Source organism: Choloepus didactylus, chromosome 4 (assembly GCF_015220235.1).
Source record: "Choloepus didactylus isolate mChoDid1 chromosome 4, mChoDid1.pri, whole genome shotgun sequence".
NCBI classification, from domain to species: domain Eukaryota; kingdom Metazoa; phylum Chordata; class Mammalia; order Pilosa; family Megalonychidae; genus Choloepus; species Choloepus didactylus.
Genome location: NC_051310.1, coordinates 103,849,880 through 103,862,355, shown reverse-complemented (window position 1 = coordinate 103,862,355; position 12,476 = coordinate 103,849,880). Strand labels below are relative to the sequence as shown.

The window sequence follows — 12,476 nt, the reverse complement described above, 5'->3', positions numbered from 1 at the left end:
CCTGCTCCCTGGCCTAGGAGCTCCCAGGCTGGTTGAGAGCAAGATGGGCAGAGCTAGACTGAGAGCCACACTGCAGGCTCATCCTAAACCCCTCACCACCCACAGGACCCTAGGATGCCTAGAGAATGTGAGCCTGTGATTCCCAGTCAGAGATGGGGTGCATTGAGTTGGGATACAAGGATGGCCAAGAAAACGGGACATTTGGGCCATCCCTCTTTCTTCTCTGCTCTGCTTATGAGATCAATGGATAATTGGTGAATTGAATAAGGGGGTAGGCAAGGAGAGATAGGCAGAAGCTTCCAGATCAAACTTCTCAGAAGGTGGAGACTGCTCTTGGGATTCTCCCCCTCTCAAAGCCAGACCACCCTAGCCTAGACCTCTCTTCAGTTAAACCAGATGCATATTTGGCCCAGCCAAGGTCATCCATGAATGAATTCCTTAATCATTTATTAGATTCTTTCCCTGTGCCAAGCAGTAAAGCACCTCAAAAGATCATCACTACCCATCTTGCTAAGTATCCTAGTAGAAGGAGGTACATAGAGCATACAAAAATCACGGCTTGAGCTCTGCCTCAAAAGTGGCTTGGAAATTAGCCTGTGCTCCAGGTGGAGGGAACCACGTGGCAGGGCATGGAGGCATGAGAGTGTCTGGGATACGAGGGGTGTTATGGGGCTGAAGTCGGCAATGAGGCTGGGAAGTTGAGTAGGACTTTGTCATAAAGTGATGGGGAGCTGAGGAAGGTCTTTGAGCAGCAGTAGGATGGGATCTGACCTATATGTCAGAAAGGTCTCCCTAGATGCACATGGGGGAATCCAAGGAGAAAGATTAAACGTAGAAAGAGCAGGTTTCAGGCTTACAAGAGTGAGCCCGCAGCCTAGCCATCGAGCCACGGGCAGGGCTCTATTTAATACTAAAATCCCTACTGGGATATTAAAAATCTTTATCACTGTCTCCCCTTTCCTGACCCCACAACTTACTTTTGGATTAACCCTCTGACCCCATTTTCTGGGGAGCAAATGATGGCCCCAATGAGGATTAACACTCAGGTCCTTCTTGCCTGGGAGACAGACTCAGTGCTTCAGACCCCGCCGCAGCTGCAGAACCATGGGCAGATGCCATAAATGAAGCTTGTGCTATGCAGGGAGAAGCAGCAAGCCCTCCTGAAAGGGGTCTGTTGTCTGAACCTCACCTTCAGCTGAAGAGATAAGAACCTACAACTGTGGCCACAGGAAATGACAAAGCAGTGACTGATCAGGGAGCCGCTGCACAGGGCTCATTACGGCACTTGCCAGTGGGCAAGACACTGTTATCAGGGAGAAAATTGCATCAGGCCTCCTGAATTACTAGCGATTGGAAGCAGATTTCTTGGGATGCACTTTGTTAGATACCTAATGAGCAGGATACAAGCAGACAGAGCCCAAAGCCAGCAGGGCGGGGGACAAATGTCTTTGTTAAACAGAATTTGTCAGTTTCCGCTCCAGGTTCCCAGGGGAGGGTTCAGGGCCAGCTAATTGAATTAAGAGCATGTGCGCTCCAGCGAAAGGACTCAGGGCGGGACGAGAGGCGGGCAGGACGGAAGGCGGGTGCTTTCAGCACCAAGGATAGCAGCTGCAGCCAGGCTGGTCTGTAATTGCCCCGGCTGGCTGGAACTGTTGTATTTTGCATGATCAGGGATCTAGGGGATGGAGTGGGTAGGACAGAGGGAGAGGATGTGGGGGACAGGAGGCCGCAGGTGACCCAAGAAGCCTCAATCCCGTGATGCCATTGGTCCAGTCTGCCTCAGCAGACTCTGCTGGTGACAGGGGGAGGAGGGGTTGGGAGGCATGAGAAGGGGATGTCTTCTCCCCACCATGTCCTCACATGTGGTGTGGAGCAGCTGCTACAACAGCACAAGGAGTAGTGGGCTGGGCACTGAATCTGAGCCAGTGCATGGCTGTGCATTGCTTTGAGCTTTCAAAGCCAGTGTGCAATTATGTCCCTAATGAAGCAGGATGTGCTACAGCCATGGAGCATCGGAGAGAGGGGCCACTTGTCGGTCACAAGCCTCCCCAGCAGGCTAAAGCCTGTGCAGGTCCAGGGTCTGCCAAATAGAGGAGCACATAAGCAGGTTTTTGAGGTGCCCCCACCCCCACCTCAAGGGAAGGGGAGAGCCAGGGAGACTGAGTAGGGAGGCATTAGTCCCCAAGACTCTCTTGCCCATCCTCCAACCTGACCCATCACCTCCAGCAGCCTGGCCCCTCCTCCATCCAGTCTCAGACAAGCTCCCTTTTCATGAGGAGCAAGGGAATGAGGGCAATTCTCCTTCCCCAACTGGGGACAGATTGAAGCTGAGGAGTCAGAAGAGGCAATTCTAGTCCCAGAGAAAGGGAACTAAGTGGGAGAATCTAGTATCTTTTGATGAGACCCAACTGAATCAGGATGGGTCTCTTTTTTTTTTTTTTTTTTTTTTAACTAGGCAAAGAACTATATTAATCTTTGTTTTTAAATCTTACTCCCAGTCTTCTTCAGCTTAATTAGCTGCAAAGAATGAAATTGTGTATAAGCAAAAATTTAAAAAAGCTGCAGTGTCCAAAGGGCTTGAGCTTAAAAATATTAGAGATCTAAATTTTATTAGATCCATGAACAAAACAATTTTTAAAAGCAGTCATAATTTAAAATGGCAGCTTCAATTAACTTCAAGTTCTATCTTCTTCAGAAGTTGACTCAGTTCAATTTCCCTCATTCTTGGAAGCTTCATCAAAATTCTCTATGAGATCTGGAACTTCCTTATCATCTTCCTCTCCAGTAGAAAGTGGTGCTTTTCTATCCACAGACTGTTTGGGCAGAGCTTCAGCCAGTCTCCTTAAACTAGTCAGACGGTGTGCTGGTTTGGATGTTTTATGCCCCCCAACACTCCATGTTCTTTGATGCAATCTTGTGGGGGCAGATGTATGAGTTGATTAGGTAGGAACCTTTTGACTGTTTCCATGGAGATGTGACTAGTAACACCTTTAATTAGGTATAACCTGTTGATGGGATTGCTTCCATGAAGATGTGGCCCTGCCCATTGAGCTTGGGTCTTGATTTAATTACTAGAGCCCTATAAAACTCAGAAACAGAAGGACTTCAAAGAAGCTGCAGCAAACAGAGACATTTTGGAGAAAGCCATTTTGAAATGCAACCTGAGAGCAAGCAGACGCCAGCCACGTGCCTTCCCACCTAACAAAGGTTTTCAGATGCCAATGGCCTTTCTCCAGTGAAGGTACCCTATTGTTGATGCGTTACCTTGGACACTTTATGGCCTTAAGACTGTAACTGTGTAACCAAATAAACCCCCTTTATAAAAGCCAATCCATTTCTGGTGTTTTGCAAAATGGCAGCATTAGCAAACCAGAACAGACGGTCTATGCCAAGCGGGTTTAAGATGCTGGATAGCATTTCCGTCAGCTATTGGTCTCAGCGTGGCCTGTAATGGTGAAAGTGTTCACTGCTGGAGATGCCTGAACTTTAGAGTTGGTAAAGTAGATCACTATTCCTTGGTTTGTAACTATATTAACCTCCTCGATACCAGAGGTATCATTTACCCCTTATTTCTTTAAGGAGAACTGAATTTTTTTATCATCTGCTGTAGCTGTTCTATGAACCGCTTTGTTCCTTCTATGAGCAGTTCTATCCCACCAATGTGCACTTGAGCCTGCAGTTTGGTGAATTTCTCCTGGATCATGATGTTTCTTTCACTTGGTGCAGAAATAGGGTCACACGGGGGACTAGGGATGGTGCTCAGAGGTCTCAGGCAGACCAGCTGAGACCAGGTGCACACACTTGGGGATGCAAGACGGAAGCCAGAGAGTCAGGAAAGGGTCTTAATCCTATTACTAGAGATCTTACAGAGAAGGCTACAAAGAGAGAAGCCAAGGGGAGCAGCCAGACACTGGAAGTCAATGGAACCTGGAGGAGAAAGGAGAAGACATCGCCACGTGCATTGACACATGACAGAAAAGCAAGGCACCCCAGAGATCATCAGGCAGCCAGCAGATGCTGACCCTGGAAGGAGGCAAAGCTTCTAACCTCTGAAATTCCTGTTGTTAAGCCAATCTATTGTGTGGTGTTTGTTTTAGCAGCCAGGAAACTAAAACAGAGGGCTTCATCAGTGGGCCTCTGGTTCCTGTTTTCAGAACTGATGAGGGGACCTCTGGAGACCTCTCCCTTGACTTTATTACTTCTACTTCCTGTCCTAACTGGATTAAAGGTCAGTCTATGAAATCCAAGGCATCGAGGTCAGTTGTCTGCCTGGAAATGAGGAGGAATGTCATTACAGGTCCTGAACCAGCATCTCTCCCCAGCTCCAGGGCCACCTGGTCAATGGGGAGATGGTTTTTGCCCTGGAGGAGTAAAATTCTTTCCTTTACTCTCTCCTGTGTCCATCTATCCATTCATCCATCCAACAGGCTTCTATAGCACTCCCTCTGCAAGCAACCTGGTGTTCAGCTGTTCTGAGCAAAAGATGGTGACATGCTTTTTCCTATCTAAAATACTCAGGCAACCAGAAAACTCAAACTCTGACTCATTTGCTACACAGAGGTGCTGGGGCGTATGCGTGGGATAGAAGGCTTCATGTCAGTGGAGACCCTCAGGTGAATCCTGCCTTCCCTGAGCCATAATTACCAGGAGGAGCAGGTGGGAGGTACAGCCAGGCCTGATGTCCAGGAATGAAACAGGCCTTGAAGTCTTGCTTATGAAGTACAATAGGTGGTTCTACCAAAGTCCAGTCCCAGGGTCACCTAATGCCTCATTCTTCTCACTCCAAGAGTCTTATTATAGCTGCTTTCTCTTTGGAACTCTCTTTCCTTGTACTCATTTTACAGAGGGGAAAATAAGGCCTAGACTGGACTGGATGATGGTTTCCTACTCTACTGACACAAGCCTGGAAAGGCTTCGTGTTACTGAATTTCTGCAAGCCAGACTCTATTCTGAAATGGCATAATGAACTCAGTGGCCAAGTGAAGGGTCCTTGTCTGATTCATCTGCTTCGTATGCATGGATTTTCATAGAGTATTCTCTTAAAGGGAGCCTGTTCCAGTTTGCTAATGCTGCCGGAATGCAAAACACCAGAGATGGATTGGCTTTTATAAAAGGGGATTTATTTGGTTACACAGATACAGTCTTAAGGCCATAAAGTGTCCAAGTTAACACATCAGCAATCGGGTACCTTCACTGGAGGATGGCAAATGGCGTCCGGAAAATCTCTGTTAGCTGGGAAGGCACATGGCTGACGTCAGCTCCAGAGTTCTTGTTTCAAAATGGCTTTCTCCCAGGACATTCCTCTCTAGGCTGCAGTTCCTCAAAAACGTCACTCTCACTTGCTCTTGGGACGTTTGTCCTCTCTTAGCTTCTCCGGAGCAAAAGTCTGCTTTCAACGGCCATCTGCAAACTGTCTCTCATCTGCAGCTACTCTCTCAGCCTCTGTGCACCCTTCAAAGTGTCCCTCCTGGCTGCAGCAAGCTCGCTCCTTCTGTCTGAGCTTATATAGTGCTCCAGTAAACTAATCAAGGCCTGTGCTGAATGGGCGGGGCCACACCTCCTTGGAAATTATCCAGAGTTATCACCCACAGTTGGGTGGGGCATGTTTCCATGCAAACAGCCTAATCCAAACAATGTTCCAACTCAATCCCCACTAATATGTCTGCCCCAACAAGATTGCATCAAAGAACATGGCTTTTTCTGGGGGACATAATATTTACAAACAAATACTGAGGCCCATCTGCCTAATTGTCTTACCTGTTTGTTCAGAGTTAACACGTTCGGTCACCTCTAACCCTGAGCACATCTGTCCTGGTTGACCCTCTGCCAGTTGTTCCATTTGCTTCTAGCAAAACACTCAATAATGAAATAATTTGTCTGCCATTCCAATATCTGATGCAGGATGGGAGTGGGTCACCTTTGAGGTCCCTACAAACCCTGGGAAGCTATGTGTCTTTGAACAATATGCACCTTTTAGGGTCAACCAAGATCTCAAACTAAGATTTAAGTAACTTCTTCCCAGAGGGAGCATGAGACTTGTCCCTAAGCCCAAGGAACCTAAAGTTCTGTTAGAAAAATAAAAATAGCAAGCAAGCCTAGTATTAGAGAGCAGTGTGGGAGCACAAATAGACAATTGCTGGGCTGTAAGAACCCGGAAAACCCTTGAACAAGTGTGAGCAGGAGGCATCAAGGCTTCCTGGAGGGGTTGGCATCTGAGTGGGGCCAGGTTTTGGACAAGCAGCGATAGGGGCAATAGTTATGCTAAGGGAAGAGGAGAACAGGAGAAAGGAAGTGGAAGAAGAAAGAGGCCCATCAGACCACATAGAAGAAACCCTCTGTTTAAAAAGTGGTGAGACTGGAGGATGATAAAGGAGGTGAAACGACAAAGAATACACAGCAAAAGGTGCCAAAGTGTGGGGATCTTTGAAACTGTTACTGCACCAAGTGTGGGGCTCATAGACCACATAGTTAGTTCCTTTTTTCTTTCAAATATTTATTGAGCTCCTACAATGAGCCGGGCACTGAGGACAAACAAGCTCCCTGCTTAGATGGAACTTATATTCCAGTGTGGGCATTGGAAAAGGGGGACAGACAGTAAACAAGTAAATTTCTTTTTCAAACTCAATTTTGAGTAAGTACGACGGACACAATAAAATGGAGTAATGTGAATGGAGAGTAAATTGGAGGTGGGGTTCCTTTAGATAGGGTGGGCCTCTCCATCAAAGGCAGAGCCTCTCTGAGATCACAGATTGGCGGAGACGTGGACGATGAGAAGAGAACAGCCATGTAGAGATCCAGGAGCCTTTCCAGGTGGAGAGGACAGCCGACGCAAAGGCCCTGAGGCAGGATAGACCTTGGCTGGTTGGAGGGACAGCAAGGAGGACATTGTGATTGGGAGCAAGGAGGCGAGGGTAGGAGGCCATGCAGGGTCGCCCGCACCACGGGGAGGAGAGGCCTGGGCTGTGGGAGGAAGCTTGTGGTAGAAAGTGTGAACATGGCACAGAGAAGTGGCCGATCCTGAGCTCAGTAACTTCTTTTCCCAGAGGCCAGAAACCTTCCTGACATTAAGCAACAGCAAAATTCTGCCCACTCTGGACCCCAGGATACTAGATGAGAAGCTGGGTACCATCCGCGAGTCCTGGTCCAAGTCCTCGGTGAGCGCTACAGCGGAGCCCAGCACCCCGGGCTCTCAGGGGGCTGAAGAGGTGCCCCTGGTGCCTGAGACACCCCGAGAAACGGTGAGTCTCCCTCCTCACGACAGAGGGGGCCACACAGCAAGAGGGGCCGTAGGGGAGGGGTTTGACTGCCATCTGGGAGCCTGATTCACGCCACAGGTGGCAGGTAGACCGCCCCTTAAGGCACACTCTGCATGTAGTTACCCCAAGATAGACTGGTGGAAGGTGTGAATCCATTTTACGGAGGGTTTTGTCACCTTATGAGTGGAGCTTCCGTGGCATTGCTTCCACAACAAACTCCTCCAACTTTTTTAAGTCAGGGTTCCAATTATCCAAGAAGTCAAGAATTATTAACTCAGAACATCCTTAGGAGCATGTCCATCAGGTAATAGGAGGCTCCTGATAGATTATTTTTTTACTTATAAAAGGGGAAATTGGGGCTTAAAGGAAAGAGATGTCATCTTTGGTCACAGTCTGTGGCCTTACCCCTGGGAGCTGAGGTATTGTCCTGTTGTCAAGTTGGCCAGATGCTAAAGAAGTGTTGGCGAGAGTGATGTGCTGGCCAAGGTGGTGTCTTAATTTGGTGAAGGGTCAGTGCCTGGTCCCAGCCCTTGATGCAGAAAGCTAATGAAGTATAGGCCACTAAAGACGCAGACCCGTCAAAGTCCCCATGACCTTGGGTAAATTCACGTATGGCTTCCTCCCTTCTTCCACAGCGGCTCCCATGGGGAACGCTGCTCCAGAGGCTCCTTAGAAGAGGCCCCAGACGAGGCCGCCGGCCCCTGGGAAAGCGCTGGGCAGCCTCCTCTCAGGACCTGCCCCTCTCTATCGACAGCCTCCCCATCTTCCCCTGGCACTTCTGCACCTTTCTGGAAATTGTCCCATCAGACGAATAGGAAGCATGTGCCCAAGAGACTCCCACATGGAAGGCCCCTGTCCACCCAGGAGCAGGACCCTCCCACAGTGGGCACCACAGTATTCAAGGGCCATCTTCTGCAACTCCCTCCTCTCACCTCCGCCCCTTGGGAAAAGGGCTCTCAGGAGAGACCTTCCAACCAGACATTAATAGGGTTGAAAATAAAAGTACAGAGCATGTCTTCAGAAACTTTGGGCAGCATGAATGTCCTGCTGTCCCCCACAGCCTGGAATATGGAGGTCCCTTCTTGTGCCTCCAAGTAGCGGTAGTGAAGGAGAGAAATGGGAGAAGTAAAAAGGCCAGGGAAGAAAGGAAAATGAAAGGTGCCATCAAAGGGGAGAGGCATACAGAAAGGAAGGAGAAAGGTGAAGGCATCCCCTCCCTGGACGCAGCTCTCAGAGAGCTCGGAGCAGCCCATCCTCCCAATGTCCAGCGTAGCCCCCTGGGGATGGGCTGGCCAGCCAAGCTTCAGCCCTCATACATTAAGCCCCCACCCCCTCCCAGGATGCAGGAATCAGCCCCTTCCTCACACCTCCTTTGGGGACAGGGGCTATAAATACTGCCTGACTGAACAAGCCTCTGGTCTCAGCCTCCTGGGCACTGAAACAAGGGGGACAAAGGAGGGAGCAGTAGTAGCCTCACCCTGGCACCGGGCATGGAGGGGCTCCCTGGTTTGGAGTTTGGTGGTGATTTCTGCTAGGCAAAAAATCCAAGGTCCAAATTGAAGCCAAGTCCAAGGGTCTGGACCATTTGAGAGACATTAGCATAGACACTTAAGACTGTGGGTTGGTTTGGAGGAGTTAGGAAATGGAAAGGAGTCTAATAGATTGGGTAAGAGGCTTCATTGTGCTTCTAAAATACAGTGATGATGATAATGTTGTTGATGAAGATGGTGGTAATGGGGAGGCGGAGGAGAAAAACAGACTGAGGAGAAAAGGCCTTCAAATATAAGAGGAATATGATAGGTGGTGAATTAAAACACTAATCTTTCTTAACATTTGAAAGAATGTTATAGTGTGGGTAGTGAACCAGTCCATCTTGATCTTCTCTTAAGGATTAAACCCAAAGAAATGGGACTCGTCTACAGCTTGAGAAGTCAAGGTTAGCAATTAGGAGTAACTGTTTTTGAACAAGAGGGATAACCATTGTGAGTCACAGAGAGAAGTTGAAATAAGTGCTCAGGGTCACTAAGACAGGATTCTGGGAGGCTCTTCCTTCAAGTGTTAACAAGGGAACTTGGGGCTGCCCCATACCCACAGACTATCAAAGATGTTGTGAGTTGGGTCATAATCTAGAACTCAAGCATTCCCAACCTGGACATCACTCCAAGAACTCCTATCACTGGGCCATCCTGTTCTCTCCTGGTTCCTAACTCTTGGATCCATACCCTGTTTACCCTCCCACTCGCGTCCCTCAGTAACCCAAATCACCACTCCTCTTTCTGTCTCTCTCTCTCATTTGGCTCATATTCACCATGCCAGCTGTTCCCACCTCTGACACTAACCTGGCTGGACCCTGGAGGTCTAGCTCCCAATTCCAGCTCTCAGGGACTAACATGCTACAGGGCCAGTAGAGCCCAGTTACAAGCAATAGAACACAGGTGGATAGCAACAGTTTACAGCTCCATGGCGATCGCAGGTAGCCATGTAGCAATGGATCACTGTTACATAGCAACCAAAAAAATTACATAGCAATGGATGAACTTATGCAGCCAAGAGTCCCAGTGACAAGCAATAGAATTCAGTTAAGGAACAGTGGAGCGAAGTTGCCTAACAATAGACCCAAGCCATAGAGTGACATCGTATAGCAGCTGAATGCAAGCGTGTGGCCATAGAACACAGTAGTAAGCACAGAACGTGGTTATTACACATGACAGGTTATGAGCAGAAGATACCTGAATAGCAATAGAATGCATTTGTGTGGTAATAGCACAGTCGCAAGGTGTGTAACCACCTGAAACCCGCCCCCTCCTATCATCCAAGCCATTCAATATTAGCATGCGGAAGTGGAATGCTAACGGTAGATCAGCGATGAGAAAAGACCCCCATGATTAATTTGTAAGGATGATAAAGAAGGAAGAGGCCTGATCCACTCTCCCAGGGAGTGGTCACCACAGCGAAGCCCAGGGTGTAGCAGGGGCACAGACAGCAGTGGCTGAGTAGGGGCCATATGACTAACTGCCCCCCTCGGCTCTAGCCATTGTCTCCTGGCCCACAAGCCTCCTGGGATCACCTGATTTCCAGAGTGCGTGTATCTACAGCTGGTCTTGCAGCACATTCCCCAGAGCCCAAGAAACAATTTTGCTTCTGATTTCCTCCAGAGCCTACTTTGGCTTAATAGGAAATTGAGCATTTTCTGGAGAAAGGAGCACCTTGGGAATGGAGGAGGGGGAGGAGGGGATGCAGGGTCTGTGCTCTCTCTGTGGGGAGGGAACCGCCAATGCTCAATCTGTACCCCACAGCCCCCCAACTCGACTGGGGCTCCCCTCCTGTAGTGGGTTGCAAGCAGCTATTTCTTCCTGTCTCAGGCTCCTTCATTCAGGACACCTGGTTTTGACACAGACCTTTCTGTCAACGTAGTGCAAAGTTTTGGGCCTGGAGTCAAGGTTCCTGGGGTGTGGGGTCATTGTGGGTCAAGTGTAAGACCCAGGCAGAGCTGGAGGAAGTCTTCACTTCCCTTCTGAGCAGTCCAGGAAGTCTGTTTGGAACAGATGGACTTTTCAGGGAGTGTGAACATTGAGATGTTACAGGTCATCACAAACATGTGAACTTTCCAAACGTTAAACAACCCACAAGGACCTCCCCTCCACCCCCTAGCCACCCTGAGCCACCTCATGCTGAGCCACGCAGTGTCTCTCAACATTACGCTGAGAGCAGGTAAGCTGAGGGGGCTTCCTGCAGTCTCTAGGTGGGCCCAGTTCCATCCCCAAAGGGCTGATTAAACACCATGTGCCCGGATCCCACAGCCTCAGCGGTAATATCAGCAATTCCTCCAACGAGGCAGAAAACCAGAGCTCAGAAATCTCCCACCTTGTCCTTTGCCCAGCCCTGTGCTCAGCTCTGTGAGGGTGGGAGGTTGTGGGGAGGCAAAGACCCTGAGCTCTGGAAGTTCCTCAGCAGGCAGGAGAGAGCCACACCCGGGAGGAGCAGGTGTGCAATAAACATTTGTAAGGGGAGGGGTATGATTGGGACCATGTATCTTCTTCACAACAGACACTTACCTAGCTTTGCTGGGCACACCTAGTAAGCCCTCAGTGAAAGAGGAGTAAGGAAGGCTTCCTGGAGGAGGAGGGATGTGTGTTGGGTAAGCAGAGGCAGCGGTGCTCAGTCACTATTCCAGGGGTTTGTGCAGTGCCGTTTCCAGTGCAGAAACCCAAGCATGCTGTCACTCCCTGCTCTCTGGCTCCCTCCCTCCCATTCTTCTCGCTCTCTTTGTCTCTATCTCTCCCTGCTCCTGCCTTTCTCCAGTGTCTATTCCATTTCTTTCTGATTTTCTGGCTTATTCTATCTTGGGCACCTCTCTCTCTCCCTCTCCTTCTCCCTCCTTCTCTCTCTCTCTCTCTCTCTCTCTCTCTCTCTCTCTCCCCCACCCTCCCTCCCTCCCTCTAGCTCAGAGGAGATTTGTGGCAGACCAGAGGGCCCTCATACCAGGAGATGAATAATTGACAAAGGTTGTTTAAAGATTCAGTGGAGTTTTTCCAACCTTGCCACACTGGAATAACTCATATCTCTCATTCTCTCTTTGAAAGCCTTTTCCCCTCCCTCCTCCTCACGCCTTCCTGGTCCCCACATCCCAGCCCCACTCAGAGCATATGTTTTTGTTTCTCTTCCTTTTGAATCTGCTGGACCCAGAATGATTCCTTGATCTTTGGGTTTCTTTAGGCCTGTATCCCAGCCTCCCCCGCCCCACCCCATTTAACCTCTTCCTATGGGTGGTGGGAAACCAGCCCACCCTTTGACCCTGGCCCTCTGGACACCTGTTTCCCAAAGGTAGCAGTCCCAAGTCACACAGCAGTGGAGCCTCCAGCCCACGGACCACTCCCCTACCCTCTCAGGGTGGCTTGGGGACATTTCATGTCCTGCCTTCAGAAAGGGGGGCTGGAAGTATAGCAGAGCATGCAGAAGTACGAGTCTGGCCCCGCGTGTCTGCCTGACATGGCCCTGGGGTGACCAGCCATCCCAGTTTGCCCAAGACTGAGGGGATCCAAGATAGGGAACTTTGGGTGCTAAAACTGACAGTCCCAGCTAAACCAGAGGGCAACCACCCTACATGGGGTGAAAACCTCTCCTTCCCCAGCCCTGCCCCACTCAGGTAGTCACATCCTCAGACCCTCTGCATCCACAGCCACAAGGCCCAGCCCAGCCCAGCTCCCTGCACCCACGACA

General features: G+C 49.6%; 1 protein-coding gene and 1 pseudogene across 1 annotated transcript in view; one reads left to right on the top strand and one right to left on the bottom strand.

Moving 5' to 3' along the window:
- The window catches only part of CCDC33 (coiled-coil domain containing 33), a 113,181-nt gene that overhangs the window by 67,703 nt on the left and 33,002 nt on the right, over positions 1 to 12,476 (top strand). Inside the window, exon 12 of the mRNA XM_037833446.1 lies at positions 7,044 to 7,238. Coding sequence (XP_037689374.1) covers positions 7,044 to 7,238 — 195 coding nt within the window. The remainder of the gene's footprint in view (positions 1 to 7,043; positions 7,239 to 12,476) is intronic.
- On the bottom strand, positions 2,709 to 3,703 carry LOC119531796 (annotated as a pseudogene).